Source organism: Triturus cristatus, chromosome 1_1, assembly GCF_964204655.1.
Source record: "Triturus cristatus chromosome 1_1, aTriCri1.1, whole genome shotgun sequence".
NCBI lineage: Eukaryota > Metazoa > Chordata > Amphibia > Caudata > Salamandridae > Triturus > Triturus cristatus.
Window position 1 is genome coordinate 648,683,845 of NC_140579.1, and position 18,556 is coordinate 648,702,400.

The 18,556-nt window shown below is 48.6% G+C and overlaps 1 protein-coding gene across 6 annotated transcripts in view; it reads right to left on the reverse strand.

Moving 5' to 3' along the window:
- ADAM11 (ADAM metallopeptidase domain 11) overlaps positions 1-17,031 on the reverse strand; it is a 789,906-nt gene extending 772,875 nt beyond the window's left edge. For 5 of the 6 annotated variants that reach the window (XM_085646660.1, XM_085646679.1, XM_085646669.1 and 2 more), the window contains exon 1: positions 16,805-17,031. In XM_085646660.1, coding sequence (XP_085502786.1) covers positions 16,805-16,868 — 64 coding nt within the window. In that variant the 5' untranslated portion in view covers positions 16,869-17,031. Of the gene's footprint in view, positions 1-11,891; positions 12,127-16,804 lie in introns of those variants that run through there. The other variant, XM_085646652.1, reaches the window with a different exon arrangement.
- Between the last annotated feature and the right edge of the window lie 1,525 nt (positions 17,032-18,556).

Genomic DNA, 18,556 nt, shown 5'->3' on the forward strand with positions numbered 1-18,556 from the left:
GAATCTCCTTGATTCAGAATGCACATGGGAGACCGAGAAATAATGCTACTAAAGATGTCTTGTCGTATGATGCTCAAAAACCCTGTACTGTATATCTAAAACCAATAAAATATGTTTACAAAAAAAAATAGTCAAAGAATTCTCCAACCCGACAGTCATAAGAACATCATCTATCCCTCCCAAGAACTCTGTGACACTCTCTCAGACTTCTACCACAACAAGAACACCAACATCTACAACAATTTAAACATCCAACCCGCCACCATCAACCCCGTTGACCTGAATCAACCAGCAAACACCAGCCAAACCATCACCACCTGGTCACCGTTCACCAGCCTGACCACCTCAGCCATCATGTCTTCCATCCACACTGGGGCGCACACGACCCCTGCCCCCACCACCTCTACAACCTTGCAACAAACCCAATCAGCACACAACTCACCAGCATCCTCAATGCCTCCATCTCCACAGCAACCTTTCCGGACAGATGAAAACATGTAGACATCAGACCACTCCTAAAGAAAGCCTACGGTGACTCCCAACGATCTCAAAAATTATCTTTCGATCTCCGCTACCCAGCCAAAGTTCTCGAGAAAGCCATGAACCAGCAGCTCAATGAATTCGTAGAACAAAACCACTTACTGGACGCCTCTCAATCAGGATTCAGTTCCAAACACAGCACTGAGATCATGCTGATTGCCGCTGCAGACGACATCAGAACACTCCTCGACCTCTCTACGACGTTCGGCACAGCCTCCCACAACACCTTCATCAACAGACTCTACATCATAGGCATACGGCACAATGCCCTCAAGTGCATTGCCTCCTTCCTTACAGGACGCATACAGAGCATACGATTGCCTCCCTTCACCTCTGCACCCAAAGACATTATATGTGGTGTACCACAAGGATCATCCTTCAGCCCCACCCTGTTCAACTTCTACATGACCTCCCTCACTGATGTCAGATCCCACGGACTCAACATAATCTTCTGTGCAGATGACATCAACTGACCCTCTCGCTCACCGAAGACCCCGCCAACGCCAAAACGAAGTTCTGCAACGCCATGACCAACATGGCCAAATGGATGAGAGACAGCTGCCTCCAACTCATCTCCGACAAAACTGAAGTACTGATCTTTGGGAAGAACGCCTCCACATGGGACCATAGGTGGTGGCCAGCAGAACTCAAACCCACACCCACACTGACCACCCACGCAGGCAACCTCGGCATCAACCATGAGAGTCAACAGACAATGAAACAAAAAGTTAACGCAGTCGCCGCCGCTTACTTCCACAAAATTTGCATGCTCCGCAGAATCTTCAGATGGATCCCAAAAAACACCAGAAAGACCGTAACTCGGGTCCTTTTCACCAGCCACTTCAACTACAGGAACACCCTCTACGCTGGCATCTCCATCCGGCTCCTTAGAATACTCCAGACCATACAGAACGCTGCAGCCAGAATCATCCTGGACCTCCCCAAATGAACCCACATCGCTCCCCACGAGAGACCTCCACTAGCTCCTCATCCAGAAAAGATGCCAGGTCAAGATCCTCACGCACACCTACAAAGCCCGCCATGACCTACGACCTGCCTACCTCACCCATCGGCTGAACTTCCACCAACCTGCTAGACACCTGTGCTCCTTTTCACTCGCCCTCGCACAAAGCAGTTTTACTGATCCCCAAAGTCGAGTTAAAAAGGGGTTTTCTGGCCTTTGTAGAGAGAAAGAGGACTGTTGCCGCTGGAACTCTGTCCACTGTCACATTTTATAACAGATATTTATCTACGGATGGATTTCCTGTCTACTTAACCTTGGTCACAAGACCGTCACATAAATTTGTGTTAACAAGACTCAGATTTGGAATAGCGCACCATTTGGTGGGCCATCCAACAATGAAAAAACATCCATCTGGGCCTTGTAGATGTGACGGGATCTCCATGCAAAGCACATTGCACTTTATGCTATTTTGCAAATTGTATTCTAATTTTCGGATTGCCCTTCTCAAACCAATGTTTGTTAAATATGGAACACGTTCAGTTGAGCAAGCAATGAAACTAATTTTTAATTTGCAATCTGCGGATATTTGTTTTTATACTGCAACCTTTTTAAACAAATGCATCAATTCCAGGAAAAGTATGTGTTTTTAACCAAATGCCCCTATTTTTTTTAATTAGTATTATATAATTAATTTATTGTTTTTAATGTATTGTTATGTCTACTATAATCTGCCCTTGTATTTATTTATTTTTTTTCTTATTATGTTTGTGTATTGTGCTTTTATGGTCATTAATTTGCACCGAATAAAACTTAATTGAATTGAATTGAATTGATATCCACCAAGTCAAACAAAAGGACAAAGTCAGAAGTTCACCATGGCAAACTTGAAGTGCTATGAAAAATCTGAGATTCCACAAGGCAAACACGAATGGTTATTACAAGTCTTACAATATAAGATGATAAATACCAAAACTCAGAAGAAGTAAAAGCTCTGCCATGGAAATGTGAGGGGTTATGAGCCATCCAGGATCCACCAGAGTGAATGTGGACTCAGAAAAGTCTACTCTGCTCCAATGTCAATAAAAAGAGTCTAGGCTATCATTACAAATAATTAAGATCTGGTGAGCTACTGCAACTTTGAATTCCAACATGAGCTATTACCTGAAGTCTGAGCTTCAAATTATCTGAAGATGGTGAGTAGATGCGCCCCTGCTTCTAAGAAGTAATCACTGTATGTGATGCAGTGTAAGGAGTATCAAAAGTTCAAGATGAACCAATCTGAACATGAGAATTTATCAGCAGCCGATACACGGTAGACGCCTGAACTGTGAACTTCAGAAGCAATCCCGATATACAAGATGGTGAAGGTTTTTTTTATTTTTTTTTCATTAAAGATGGGGAAGGTTTAATCCGCTGCCTGAACTCTGAATCTGAGACAGCATCAAAAGCCAGAGATCTAGGAGCGATTGTGTGAATGACTTGGCTTAATCAGTATGAAATCTAAGATCAACTGTATCATTTAGTCACTGATTGACGATACTAGAATGTTTTGCCGTATTTGTGGCTGCAATGTCATCGCCTCACATAATTGGTCGACATAAATATCCAATACTGGATATTCTCATTTTGGGTGCGCAGTGAACACAGTGCCATCTCTAGAAATTAAGGATAAAGTATCTTATGAGACAGGCAGGCAGAGTGCAGCAGTAAGAAGAGTATCAGAATGAAACATCTCCAACAGAAAGGCAAGCAGTGGATGAACCCACGTGAGCAAGAGAAGCAGCTGACACAGGCTGAGAATCAAACATCTCCTCCCTTCCTCCCTCCCTCCAAGAGAGAGTCAGCTGACAGATCTGAGGCACAGACACAATTATAGATATTCACGTGTCAGAAATGAGGATATGCACAACATAAGGAAGACAGCTACAAGCATCTAAGATTCAGACACCTTCTGAGAGAATGGCAGCTGGCAATAATCTGATAATTAACACGGAATACAGAGGCAGATGTTGCATTCTGAAGATTACACTTAACAAGAGAGAAACAGACAGCTGTCACAATCTGAGGATAAAACACACAGGAAAGTCACGCAACAGCCAGACTATGAGGGACAGACACAAAGGGGCAGATTTAGACTCTGGCAGTTGGCCTGCCCTCTAGCTAGGTGGCAGAAGTCATGTCCTCCAACCCGACTGCATTGCCACATGTCAAATTAAGAGATCACAGCCGGCCCTGTAGTGATTTCTGTGCCTTCACAGTAGCCAATACTGGGGTGGCTCCTGTAAAGGTACACAAAGTTTAGTGTGCATTTCTGTTTTTCAGAAACAAACTTCCAAAGCAGGAGTTTTCTCCCAGACAATGGAGGCCTCTTTTTTTGTTCGTAAGAAAAAGGACATCAGAGCCCCCACTCTAAGCAGGGTGGGTAGTCTGATGCTCTTACTCTGATGGCCCCTACTCCATCGGGCCTTCGAAGTAAATTTTCAGATGGTGGAATCAGCGGGGGCACTTGAAACGGCAAACTGATGTTCTGTCTGACTCAAAACTGAGCAGGGAGACAGAGGATTTGTTGGACAGGGTACTCCGTTACATTTGTGACAGGGTACACTGTCTGCCAAACTCTAATTCTGACCCTACGACTAAAAACAGTTGTCTAAAATGTTAGAATCAAGCACACCATGAGAGACACAGCTGTCACGATTAGAAGATCAAATATCCCAAGAAGAGAGGGGAAGCTATTGGACTCTAAGAATCATATAACCCTGAAAATGACAGTCACCTAAAAAAACGAGGCAAGCCTCTGACAGAATCTAAGGAGCAAACAAAACAAGAGAAATACAGAACACTAAGGGATTAATTACCAACTGCCAGACTCGTGGCGGCGAGGCGGTGGCGCTCTCTGGACTGCCATATTACAATAAGGGGAGTTAGACCGCCATCGCCCCACCGCGTCTGCCAGGGAACTGCCGTTCCCTGTCAGTGATGCGACAGTCAGAAGGCAATAATATAGAACATATTACAAGTTTCCGCTATGGTTTGAAAACAGTGGCAGAGAGGAAACAAAGGTAGAGCCCCCGTGTGCCTTAGCGCCATGTGGATGCACACAAGGGGGCTCAACATGTACCCCCGTGTGCATGCACACCAGTTCCTGCATGGCATAGTTGATACAGTCCATGCCGGGCAGGACCTTTTTGGAGCGTTCCCAATGCGGTGCCCACTGTCAGGGCACTGTCATTGGAACGTCAAAACAAAGCGCGCCAGACATGAGTTACACTCAGAATCAGAAGGGTGACCCGACCTCAGCTTTGGTGGTGCGGCAGCGGGGTTGACCCAGAGCTGCACCACCAAAGTCGTAATCAGGCCCCAAGTGTCCAAGAGGAAAGCATTAAATATCCTCCCTTGCCTGAGAGACACCGAACATAATCTGAGAAGAAATAATACATTAAAGAGACTGGCAGCTACCATAATGGCAGGATGGGGGTCAGGGAGCAAACGGACAGCAATGAAGACAGGTAGCTATAAGATTCTGAGAATCAAGCACATCATAATACAGGCAGCGGTCAGGATCAGAAGATCAAAAACACATGCAAGAGACACACAGCTGTCACAATTACAGCAGGGAGAGGGACAGGTACCTCGAGGCTTGAGGATCAAGCACTCATCAGAGAGAGTCAAGTAGCTGTCACAGCTGGAATATGAGGACAGGGAAAGAGACAGACAGAAACACAGCGACTAAGTTCAGAGATGGATTAGATTAAAGGTTTTGATGCTGTGTTTGGCATCATAAGGTTTTAGGTTCTGTGCAATAACAAGGAGAAGTCGGCTGCCTGAAGACAGCCATATTGTGTAACACAAGGGTGGCAATAAAGACTTTACTTAAAGTATCTTGATTGTGTGTGCATCAGTACAAATTGGTGAACTATTTCAACTCATGTGAACATTCAACGAATGTATATACTGCTAATGCTTTATGCTTAGTCATTTGGGGCCACTAAATATTGTCCAAGTATACTCTAAAAGATCATCGTGTTGATTAAAGAAAATAACCTGCCAAGGTTCTGTAATCATTTTTTGGGGGTCTATAAGTAGTGGTGTATAACTGTACTTTTACTTCACATATTTTGTATAATACTGGTTCATGCCAAAGTGCTGATTTTGGCTATTTTTTTGTGCATGATATTTATATATTTCTATTTTTTATTTCAATAATTTATATAGCCCATGACGACCCAAGTAGAGCTTCCCAGCCCTGGCAGACAGAAGGAAAACCTCAACAGCCATAAGGGCCGTGGCTATTAGAATAGCCAGGTCTTGTTTTCGAAGATCCCTTTCAGAGGCAGAGACTAACAGTATTCCTGCCTTACCCAGTTAAACAGGATACCTGCGCCAGTTGGAGGTGGAAGGAACGTATTGCTCTTGTAGGCCGGTAAGGACTAACAAGACATATGAGAGATAAAGGGCCTGAGTGGCGCATGGCTCTGTAAGTCAAACAGAGATCCTTAAAATAAATGTTCTTTTCTATGGGAAGTGTTTAGGTACAGGCAGGAGACCACGTGCTTATGGTCACTTCTGGGGACCCCATAGCAAGGCCAGTTCCTGACTAAAATTATCTCAGTTTTACTGCCAATTAAGTTTAGGGCCGTTGCCTCCTACCAACTGTGCAATAGATTCTAGGCAGAGTTTACGTTGAAAGGAACTTGCATGAAACTGGAGACAGGGTAACAACGATCTGAGTATCGCCCGCATATGAAAGTATACAGAAATCAAAGGCGTCCACAAAGTGCGCAAGAGGACAAAATTGTCTGAGTAGTAAAGGGGAAAGGTTTGGAGGTGACCTGAATGGAGTGATGATCCAGAAAGGAGGAAAACTATCCCAAGGCCATGCCAGTGATCCCACACTCCTCATGTCTTCTAAGGAACAGGTGGGAAACAGTATCAAATTCTGCACTCAAATCAAGGCGAATGAGAGCAGTGATCCCGCCCTTGTCAAGGGTTGCTTTAAGTTCTTCTGCAATTCTGTAAGACTTATGTTACAAAGTACATTGAAATAAATTGTGTAAACAACATGTGTGCACAATCATGAATCTCACACCTAAACAACCAGTTATAAATTCTGGCTCAGAATCATCCACAAAATGAAAAGAATGGAGGGATTTCTTTTATAATGATATCTCTACATTTGAAGAATTTGACAAGTCAAGGCACTGAAGAGGAAGAAGGAAATGTTACTTCATTGCCTGGACCCAGATGGTTTAAAAGTACATAGCACAATGGAGAAGAAATCTAGGCAACCTGAACAAGGAAATGTTTCAGAACATGCCTTGGAATATTTCGATACATACTTTTCACCAACAGTGTGTGCTGCTATAGACCCCTATACATTTTTTCAAAGGAAGCAAAGAAATAAAGAAATGATAGCTTATGTTGCATCACTTGGTACTTTACATGACAAACAAATGCGGCATCAAGTAATTTAAGGATATATTAAGGATCCTAGTATACAAGACTGGTTGTGGGTTGATGGCAAGTTGTCGCTGAAAGATGTAGTAGCGATAGTACAACAAGCTAAGTTGAGAGGAAGGTGCACTAAAGCAGTGGTAAATGAGAGTGTGGTGGTGGGAAGATTAAGGGTGGCAAAGAATAGCTTAAGAGGCAAAAGGATGTAAAGAAGTATGCCAATAACAATAGTTACACCAGAAAGAATTTTCAGCTTGGAAAGGTGGTATGCGTAAATGGATGTTATAGGTGTGGAAGTTATGAGCATTTTGCTCATAGTAAATCTTGACCAGCCCTTAAACAAAAATGTTCAGGGTGTGGTCATGAGTCATTTTGTAAAGGTGTGAAGGAAAAGAAATAGTAATGGCCAGCTTAAGGGAAATGATAGAGTCAAGTGTATTTATGTGGAAGAAAATAACATGAGTGATTGGGATGGTAGTAAGGAAGATGGTTGTGTACTATGTGTTGATAAAGCTGTTGGTTATAGTAATGTATGGAAACCATTATGTGACATGACGTTTGTGGAATATAGTTGGATATAGTGCAGACTTTGTGTCCCATGTACAATTATCAACAACAATGTTTGGAAAGAGAAGTTTGTGGAAAACATGGGTGAGGATCTTAAACATTCTGACATCAAGCCAGAAAGTTTTAGTGGTGCGTCTATTAAATTACTAGGATTTAGGAGATTATTATTAGAATTCAAAAACAGGAATGCAGAACACCCAAGAGTTCTTTATTGGATGGCTTTTGAGACACTTGTTATGATTTTAGATACTAATAGCCCTGAACCTTTATTAGTTGTGACAGGGAGTGAAATGGTGGAGGCACAAGTTCAGATAGAATTTCCCAAGGTATTCTCTGGAAATGCAGGCAGATTGGGTGGCGTTATGCATTGTGGTGAAGGCGAACGCTGTACCATGTGTGCATAAAGAGAAGAGTGCACCTATTATTTTGAGTGGGGAATTGCAGTTGGAGGCTTGCAGAATCTGGCATTATAGACCCTGTAGAATCACCTAATTGTATTTCACCATTGGTGGTGGCAAGATAGGCCAGTGGTACGGTGCCATCATGTGTCTACCTAAGATAATTTAATAGGAATATTTTTAATGACTGATTTCTCTAGTCTAAATTAAAAGACATCTTGTCCATGGCTAAGGGAGTAAAACGTTTTTTTTAACTATTGATGTAAAAGCGGCATACCATCATGTGGGTACTTTTACATAAAACATGTAAGAAACTCATTGCCTATATAACACAATTTGTGTGTTTCCAATTTTGTCGAGTACCGTTTTGGGTAGATTCAGCAGCAGCAACAGCTATTCAGCAATTATTTTTACACTGTTTAAGGATGCATCTAACGTCATTTCTTTAAAGATGACATCTTTGTAATGGGGAAAAGCAGGAAAGAATGTGGTCACTCGTAGGAGTATGGGTGAATCCAGAAACGCCTCAAAAGGTCTATAAAAAGGGATATAATGTGAGAGAGGGTCGATTTTATATCATAGCTTGCCCCAGGCCCGTTCTGTCCACACCTGAGGTATGAGACCCTTGTCCTTGCCCTGCCAGCCTAATTTGTAGGCTGTATTAAATTGACCAGAGGATCCTGTGTTACTATATAACAAATATCCTGTGACATCCTTACCACTCAGCCAGCATAAAACCCCTGTGTAGGCCCTTCTGTTCAATATGTAGGCCTCTTTGTTAAATTGACCATAGTTCTGCCATTTTCCTGTACAACAGGCTGAAGGCAGGTCTGATCCAAATCATATCTAGCTCCTCTTTCTGTGAGGCCTCCTGCTCCAAACTATAGAGCCCCCACCCTACCCGTGAGCCAAGTTCACTAGCGCAAAGTTCAACATGCCCCTGTTCTTTCGACATGCAGCAGACTCCATCCTTGGCCAGTACATACTTTTAGGGAAGTTGCCACCGCAGATGTGTCAAGCTGAGAAATACAGGACGTGAAGATTTATATATGTATATACAGAATCCCTTTACAATACACATTTTTCTGCTTCCAATTTACGGCAAGCACCTTGCATGAGATATGAACTTTCACCTAGCTCACGTACCACAGTTACTGGAAAGGGCGTCACCATGTATGGTAAAATATTAGAACCATACCGTAAGTCACGAGGTAGAAATGGCGTGAGATGACGATACCGTAGGCACTTCTAACCGCCTTAAAGAGTATAAGAAGGGAGACCACAGAGACATCTTTGGACTACCCCACCCGTCTGTTAGTAGATGGCAGGCGGGTGTGGGTGGTTCCCAAGAGCTTTCATTTCTTGTTTTTTGTTTTTTAAGATACAATTTAACTTGACAATATATTTGCTGTATATGCTATTTTGCTATGCTATTTTGTCCCTAAAGTGGTGTTTTCTTATTGAGCATTTCATACTTGTATTACATTTACAAAGCTGCTTTCTTTTAGGTTTTAGGTAGGTACGCGAGTATTCTCAGTATTTTAGATCAAGTGTGTTTTGCATTCTGAGAAGATCTTCCTTGATTTAACTTACGTTTTTCATAATGCATTTATAAATGTGTCGTTGAGGTTTAGTCTTTCTCTCTCTCAGACAGTACAATAGTTTTAATACAGAAATGCCATCTTATCCATGTGACTATCTGGATTCTGTATTTTGTATGTTTATGCCTTTGTCTTGCAGTTTTTGACGTTGCACCTTCTTAATTAAACTCTCAGTGTCAGTTTCCATGGCTCACATGTCTGTTTCCTTCATTTTTAGAGCAAGCGTTCCCAGACACCCCAGCTCAAATTAAGGTGCCCCTTTTGTCCCTAACTCACTCCCTTGATCACTCCATGAAGGCTCCAAGAGCTCTGTGCTCAGCCCCCTGCCCTCTTGACCCTTAATAAAGCTCCCTCCAACAGATGCTAAACATCAAGTGAAGGAAGATGATCTCAATTTAGAAGAATGAGTTCAAATTGAAAAGGAGTGGTATCCTGAAGAAAGGAGAGTGTAGGTTTTCAGAACATTTGAGAGTGGTAGAATTATATTGTAATTCAGTGTTATTGAGCGATTGCAAGACGTGGCATGTGGGAAGATTGCCTAGGTGTAACAAAAGCATTGCAGGTACACAAGTAAATCTAACAGGTTGGATGAGGAAGAGGATAGAAGCGAAGAAACACAAGAGGAAGTTGTTCCTGATCTGTCACTTGAGAGTGACCGAGGTGGGAATGAAAGAAAAAGTAAACATGGTTGTGTTATCAACAAACCCAAAAATGAACTTGATTATTATCAAAAGGGAGATACTATCCTTTACTGTTATTTTCTTTCTTTTATTGAGTGCACTATTCTTACTGTTATGACCCTTGCTGTTGTGGAATGCACTATGGCTGTCATTTAATTCTTTTTGTGTTAACTTGTCAGTTACTTATAATTACGAAGCATTTTGTATTGTGTTTGGTAATTTGTTAGGAAGGGAAATAAGCATGTGTAGAGTTGAATCAGCTGGAAAGCTGTGATCCCGGGGGTGACATTTAAGATTGCAGGTTCTGTACTCTGACAAGAAGTCAGCAGGAGACATTGACCGAAGAAAGCAACATTGTGTACCACTATGGCTGCACTACAGACCCTACTGCAACTATCTGGAGTGTGTGAACATGGCTACAGAGAGGCAGGCAGCTGTCAGAATCTGAGGACAAAAACCAACAGGGGGGAAAGGGAGATCTGCTAAAGACACAGGAAGGGCTATGACACAAAAAACGCGGGACTGACAGCTATCCGAGAAGCGAGGACGGCTGGCTTTCTGTCCAGTAGGTTTTGTTTTATGCTGACATACCGATAGCCGTCCGAATATGAGGCTCGAAGGAAAACAGGAGAAAGACGGGCAGTTGTCAGATCAAGAGACTCCAAGTCCAAGAAAGAGTCAGGGAGCTGTCAGAATCAGAGACTCAAAGAAACACGAGAGAGAGACTGCTAGCTGTCAGAATCTGACACAAACAAAAACACGCGCGAGACACGTAGCTGTCAGAATCTGGGTCTCGAAAGCTGCGGCCGGAATCTGAAGATGGTGTCGTCCTCCGCGAGACAGGCAGATGTCAGGAGAAGCTGGTGCTCTGCACCTATGAGGCAGGCCTCTGTACAAGCAGTGTGTTGTTATCACTATTAAAGGAGACAATTGTGGTGAGCAGGCAGGCCACCCGCCAGGCCGTGCTCTTTCTTACTCGCCACCCTACCCCGCTCACGGGAACACAATCTAACGCTGTCAATCGATCGCCCGTGCAGGACTCCGTGTGAAATGGGTTTAAAACAATGATCGCTCCTCCCCCTACCTACCACGGGAGACACTGCAGCTAATGTGTCGATGCAGCAGAAAGCACTGCAGACACAGCAGAACCGCGGAATGGGGGAAATTCAAGCCGGGTCTGTTTTGCAAACGGATCGACCGATCCGGTGGAGACCCCCCTCCCTTTCCCAACAAGACAAGCCCTGGGGCACCTCCCACGCCCACCGGTTGTCCACCTGTGCCCGGCTAAGCAGCAGGTGGAGGCTGCAGCAGGTAGGAGCTGCGGCACGGATGCAGACATTCACTGGATAACAACAGCCGCGAGGAGGGGAGGGGCGCGCGCGTCCCCAGTGCGCTGCCGAAAGAGAGCGTGACGATAATAATGATTATAATAATTTATACTAACTGCACCACAAAGCGGATTATAATAACGCCCACGCAAAAAAAAAGGTATCATTATGTAAATTAACAGTAAACATCTCTTTGCTGTATTCTAAACGGTGGCCCAAAAGGTACCAATTTTAACGTGCCCACATTCGATGGGTCTTTACTTCATTGCATGGAATTAACCCCTTCCGTTTCGGATTAGCTATTCAACTATCAATCAATCAAACAATCAATCATGCAATTTGTAAAGCGCACTACATACCCGCAAGGATTTCAAGGCGCTGAAGGAGGGGGGGGCTGCAGCTACTGGTCGAACAGCCAGGTCTTGAGTCATCTCCAGAAGGTTAGAAGGTCTTCGGTTTGTCTTAGGTTGAGGGGGAGGGTGTTCCAGGTCTTGGCAACACGGTGAGAGAAGGATCTGCCTCCGGCTGTGGTTCTGCGGATGCGTTGGACGGTAGCCAGGGAGAGGTCTGCAGAGCGGAGTTTCCTGTTGGGTACGTAGAAGGAGACTCGGCTGTTGAGGTAGGCTGGGCTGGCTTGTGTGCGTGGATCAGGAGCTTGAAGGAGATTCTTTTGATGACAGGGAGCCAGTGCAGGTACCTCAGGTGGGGAGTGATGTGGTCGCGACGCGGGACGTCGGGGATCAGGCGTGCAGAGGCATTCTGGATTCTTTGCAGTCTGTTGATGAGCTTGGTCGGGGCTCCGGCGTAGAGGGCGTTTCCGTAGTTGAGTCTGCTGCTGACTAGGGCCTGGGTGACTGTTTTCCTTGTGTCAGTCGGGATCCATCTGTAGATCTTGCGGAGCATGCGGAGGGTGTTGAAGCAGGTGGAGGAGACAGCGTTGACTTGTTTGGCCATGGTGAGTTTCGAGTCGAGGATGACTCCCAGGTTGCGTGCGTGGTTGGTAGGTGCATGGGGTGTCCCCAGCGACGCGGGCCACCAGGTGTTGTCCCATGCTGAGGGGTTGGGCCAGAGGATGAGGATCTCCGTCTTGTCTGTGTTCAGCTTAAGGCGGCTATCCTTCATCCAGTCGGCGACGGCCTTCATTCCCTGGTGGAGGTTGGATTTGGCGGTGAGGGGGTCCTTGGTAAAGGAGAGGATCAGTTGCGTGTCGTCGGCGTAGGATATTATGTTGAGGTTGTGATGTCGGGCGATGCGTGCGAGGGGCACCATGTAGACGTTGAACAGCGTCGGGCTGAGGGAGGATCCCTGCGGGACGCCACAGATGATCTCGGAGGTTTCGGATCGGAACGGGGGAGGCAGACTCTCTGGGTTCTACCGGAGAGGAAGGAGGAGGTCCAGTCCAGGGCTTTGTCTCGGATCCCTGCATCGTGGAGTCGTGTGCGTAGTGTGCGGTGGCAGACGGCGTCGAAGGCGGCGGAGAGGTCCAGAAGGATGATGGCCGCTGTCTCGCCGTTGTCCAGTAGGGTCCTGATGTTGTCTGTGGCGGCGATGAGGGCGGTCTCGGTGCTGTGGTTGCTGCGGAACCCTGACTGGGAGGGGTCCAGGATGCGGTTGTCTTCGAGGTAGCGGGTGAGTTGGCTGTTGACTATCTTCTCGATGACCTTAGCTGGGGACGGAAGCAGGGAGATGGGCCGGAAGTTTTTGAGTTCGCTCGGGTCCGCCTTGGGTTTCTTTAGTAGGGCGTTGATCTCGGCGTGTTTCCAGCTCTCAGGGAAGGTCGCGGTCTCAAAGGAGAGGTTGATGATGTTGCGCAGGTGGGGTGCGATGGAGTTGCTGGCTTTGTTGAAGATGTGGTGTGGAAACGGGTCAGACGGCAAGCCGGAGTGGATTGTGCCCATGGTCTTGATTGTTTCTTCATTGGTCACGTTGGCCCAGGTTGTCAGGGGGTTGTGGTCGGTGGGGTGTGGTGGGTCTGGCGTGTTGGGGCCCGTTAGGGTCGTCCGGGGGTTGAAGCTGTCGTGGATGTCAGCAATCTTGCGGTGGAAGAAGGTGGCGAGGGAGTCGCACAGGGCTTGTGACGGCGGGATGCCGTTGGCGTTGGAGCTGGGGTTCGAGAGTTCCTTCACGACGCTGAAGAGCTCCTTGTTGTTGTCGAGACGGCTTTTGAAGGAGGTCCTCTTGGCGGTCCTGATGAGGTGGTGGTGGTTGCGGATGGCGTCTTTGTGGGCTGCGCGGTTGCCCGGTGATTGATCGCTGTGCCATATGTTCTCCAATTTCCGGCAGGTGCGCTTTGACGCTAGGAGTTCCGGGGTGAACCAGTTGGCTCTCTTGCTGGTGTCTTCGAGGGTTTGCTTTTTCAGCGGGGCTAGGGTGTTGGCGCAGTCGTCCATCCATCATCTAAGGGTGCGTGCCATCGGGGTTGGAGGGGTTGGTCGGTGGGTGGAGTGCGAGGTTTGTCTGTAGTTGTGCTTCGGTGATTTTGCCCCAGTGGCAGCGGGAGATCTGCAGTGTGCGGTGATGTGCAACGGGTTTCCGGAAGGGGAAGTGGATGCAGTGGTGGTCAGTCCAGATGGAAGTTCAGGTCTCCGAGTAGGATGTAATCGGTGGAGGTCAGTGCGTGCGTGCTGATGAAGTCGGCGATGGCGTCACAGAATTGTGGTCGGGGTCCGGGTGGTCTGTAGACGAAGGTGCCTTTTAGGGTGGTCTTGGGGTCTGTGTGGATTTGGAAATGCATGTGTTCGGCGGTGCTGAGAGCGTCGTCGGTGTTTGTTGAGACCCTGATGGTTTTCTTGTGGACGATGGCGATTCCTCCTCCGACTCCATTGGTGCGGTCTCTGCGGGCGATCTTGTATCCGTCTGGGATGGGTATGGCGATGTCTGGAGAGGAGGCTTCATTCATCCAGGTCTCGGTCAGGAAGGCGACGTCTGGTGATGTAGTGTCGAGTAGGTCTCATAGCTCGACGGCGTGTTTGCGTGCGGAGCGGGTGTTGATCAGGATGCATCGGAGCTGGTTGTGTTTTGTCACGGCGGGTGTCTCTGCGTCTTTGATGCAGGAGAAGCTGCAGTTCTGGCATGTGAAGGGACCGTGAGTGCCCTTCGGGGTGGCCCTACAGCAGGCGAGGGTCCGTCCTGGGTTGAGAGCGGTGAGGGTGCTGGCCTCGTATCGGAGGTGGTCTTTATGGCTGGTGCGGGGACTAGGGGTTCTGGCGCTGGGCGCGGGCCAGGCGTGGACGGGCGCAGACGGGCATGCCTTAGGCACGCCTTCGGCGCGCCAGTGGCGTGCCAGCTGCTTTCGGCAACCATTTTAAGGGGAGGTGGGAGGGTGGAGCAGCTGGGAGGCGGAAGGCGGGTGTCAGAGGGCAGCAAATGGGCGCGGGGCCGCAGGGAAGGCAGCGGCGGGAATGGGAGCGGCGAGGGGGGCGAGCCAGGAGGCGAGCTGGCTCAATGGAGGGGCACAGAAGGCAAGATGGGTAGCGGGGTGCAAGGGGGAACCAAGGGCACACAAGAGGGAATCAGGCAACAAGGGCAGCGGGGTACAGCGGGACCAAGGGCACACAGGGAGCGGGGAGCGAGGTGACAAAGGCAGTGGGGGCACAGAGGGACCAAGGGCAGCGGGGCACGGCGGGACCGGGGCACACGTGGAACAAGGCAACAAGGGCAGCGGGGGCACAGGAGCAACAGGCACAGAAGCGCAGGTGGAGGTGCAGCGGGGAGGGGGGGGAGCGGCCTACCTGGCAAGGTCAAGGGTCACTCTCCTCACCGCTCAGCGGCCGCCAATTTAAGGGGAGGTGGGAGGGAGGAGCAGCTGGAAAGCGGGAGGCGGGTGTCAGAGGGCAGTGAATGGGCGCGGGGGGCGGGCCGCAGGGGAGGCAGCGGCTGGAACGGGAGCGGCGAGGGGGGCGAGCCAGGAGGCGAGCTGGCTCAATGGAGGGGCACAGAAGGCAAGATGGGTAGCGGGGTGCAAGGGGGCACCAAGGGCACACAAGAGGGAATCAGGCAACAAGGGCAGCGGGGTACAGCGGGACCAAGGGCACACAGGGAGCGGGGAGCGAGGTGACAAGGGCAGCGGGGGCACAGAGGGACCAAGGGCAGCGGGGCACGGCGGGACCAAGGGCACACAGGGAGCGGGGAGCGAGGTGACAAGGGCAGCGGGGGCACAGAGGGACCAAGGGCAGCGGGGCACGGCGGGACCGGGGCACACGTGGAACAAGGCAACAAGGGCAGCGGGGGCACAGGAGCAACAGGCACAGAAGCGCAGGTGGAGCTGCAGCAGGGGGGGGGGGGAGACCTACCTGGCAAGGTCAATTATCATTTACCAGCAATGAATGTGTCCTCAACGAGCAGGGAGACGTGTCACAAAGCAGGGTGTACACACATCAACAGCAGGAGCACTGACACACTGAGCTGACCTACGACGTTGACTTTACCCTTTAACCCACGACCCACCACGTCGAATTTACCCTTTAACCCATCCCTAAGCAAAATATTTTTGCTATCCACGCACCGTTTATAAGATTATCCTCTGCAAATGAAGAAAATAATTGTGAAATTCCTCTACATGGAACAAAATTAAAACAGACAAAACACATCTGGATCCCACTGGAGGCAAGAACTCAGGCACCCAAAAGGGACGACAGGCAGCGGGTGGCAGATTGTTTCTTTTTCACTTTCTTGTAGCACTGTTCTAAATACTCGAGGCACACAGTTTGTAAAGCCAGTTAAATAAAAATAAGCAGAAAATTATTTGGTGACTTAAGAAAATATTATCGCGATAAAGTATGGATGATACACCTTAATGACACTTTAGCTTACTAGGTTGCAAGGCCCCTTCGTTGTTGTCCTATGGCAGTTAGTGCAGCTTACCTGTATCCCCGGTACAGTATACATATGTATGATTACATCACAAAGCGCAATAAGCGCCAAACAGGTAACATCCTGACACGCTTTACCAGGTGAAACTTCCAGGTAACTCGTTGCAAATGATTTCGCTGGACCCAATAGCTAGAGTGTGGGTTTTTTGTGGTATGCTGAACCGCTGGGGAGAAAATTCCAGTTGCCTCGCTGAACGGGCGTTCACGTGTACCCAAATGTTTTAGGTTGCGCTTTTTCTTTACTCGGTCGATTTCAATTACTCTGGCAACACGTGCCAGTATTTTAAAAAACCTATAAGCCACATGTGGATCCAGTAGAAACCATTTGTAACTGGTGAACTGGAATTTGCGCCGGGGTGAACGAGCTCAGCTAAAACACGACGGGAGCCGGTGGTACTCACCGTGGTGATGCAGGGGCTGCAGGAACAGGAGGGCTGTCCACAGCCAGCAATGCACGATCCTCATGTTTCCTTCATCCCAGAGCTGCCTGGCTCAGCTGGCATGGAGGCCTCGGAGAGAAGGGTGGCGGCGACGGGGGGAGGCCTCATACCGAGCTCCGGCTCCTGGGGGCCCCGAGGGTGTGCACCGCCAATCTGCCTCCGTCGAGCTGCATCCTGAAGGCGCTTCTTCTGCGGTGTGAGAGACGATGGAGCGCGAGGAGCGGCGGAGGGGAAGTAAGTGGCACGTGAGGGGGCGGCTGCGGAGCACGCCCCTTCCTCCCGCCCCGCTCGCGAAAAGCTGCTCGTTCCCAGCATCTTTCAGCACCTGCTCTCTGAACAGCCTCCGTGCGGGCAACGGGATAGGGCGGGTTGGCACCTGGCCGGTATTTTCACTGAGGTACCATATTTTTTTACGGTCCTCCTAATACAAACAAGCATTAAAAATGCAATAGGTCTCGTCTTTTATTAAGTCAAAGCCATTTGCTTTGCTATACAATACCATTAGCAAAGCAAATGGCTTTAACTTAATCAAATGCGAGACCTATTGCATTTACAATGCTTTTTTTTTAGCTGTCTCCCACAAGTGCTTCCCCCCCACTCCGTGTTGCTTTCTCTCATCCCATCCGCTTTTTCTTCCTGCATGCTATTCTCTCCTTTTCTTTTTTGTTGTTTTTGTTTTGTTTCTGGTCTAAAAAAATCATATTTTTTTCTGCCATCCTAGATCAGTACACCATGGTACCCATGTCATTCTTCTGGCGCACACGCGTTCTGAGGCATGGTGATATCAGTTGGATTAGACGGCCGCAATCGCACTTTTTAAAACATTTTCTACTAAATGTCACTTTAACAATGCTGCACAGCATCCCCCAAGCCTGTGAAGCATCACCAAAAGCAATTGGCAAAGCCATTCTGACCTAAAGGTGTGACCGATTGGCTATGTCTATGCTTGTTAATGATTTCTTGGACAACACTCGCACATACCTGGGCAGTACGTGGACCTGCTGGACGGCGTTTGGATCGCCATTGCCTTTGTCTCTGACCTCACGCCTCGCGGAACCCGCTCCGCGGGTCCCGCTTCGCCAAGGGGCGCCTGGAACTTGGGAGCTGCCGTTGTTGGGACAGACCAGGGCTAAGGGCTGTGAGGGCTGCGAGCAGGAGGGGCTGGACTCAGTTTCCCAAGAGTCACAGCTCAGCTCCGCCCGCAACACCTGGGCCGCTCTCCCTCATCGCCCCGCCCTCAGCTGACCAGTGAAAGCTGCCGGATTCCTCCCTCTACGTGGGACAACACTCGCACATACCTGGGCAGTACGTGGACCTGCTGGACGGCGTTTGGATCGCCATTGCCTTTGTCTCTGACCTCACGCCTCGCGGAACCCGCTCCGCGGGTCCCGCTTCGCCAAGGGGCGCCTGGAACTTGGGAGCTGCCGTTGTTGGGACAGACCAGGGCTAAGGGCTGTGAGGGCTGCGAGCAGGAGGGGCTGGACTCAGTTTCCCAAGAGTCACAGCTCAGCTCCGCCCGCAACACCTGGGCCGCTCTCCCTCATCGCCCCGCCCTCAGCTGACCAGTGAAAGCTGCCGGATTCCTCCCTCTACGTGGGACAACACTCGCACATACCTGGGCAGTACGTGGACCTGCTGGACGGCGTTTGGATCGCCATTGCCTTTGTCTCTGACCTCACGCCTCGCGGAACCCGCTCCGCGGGTCCCGCTTCG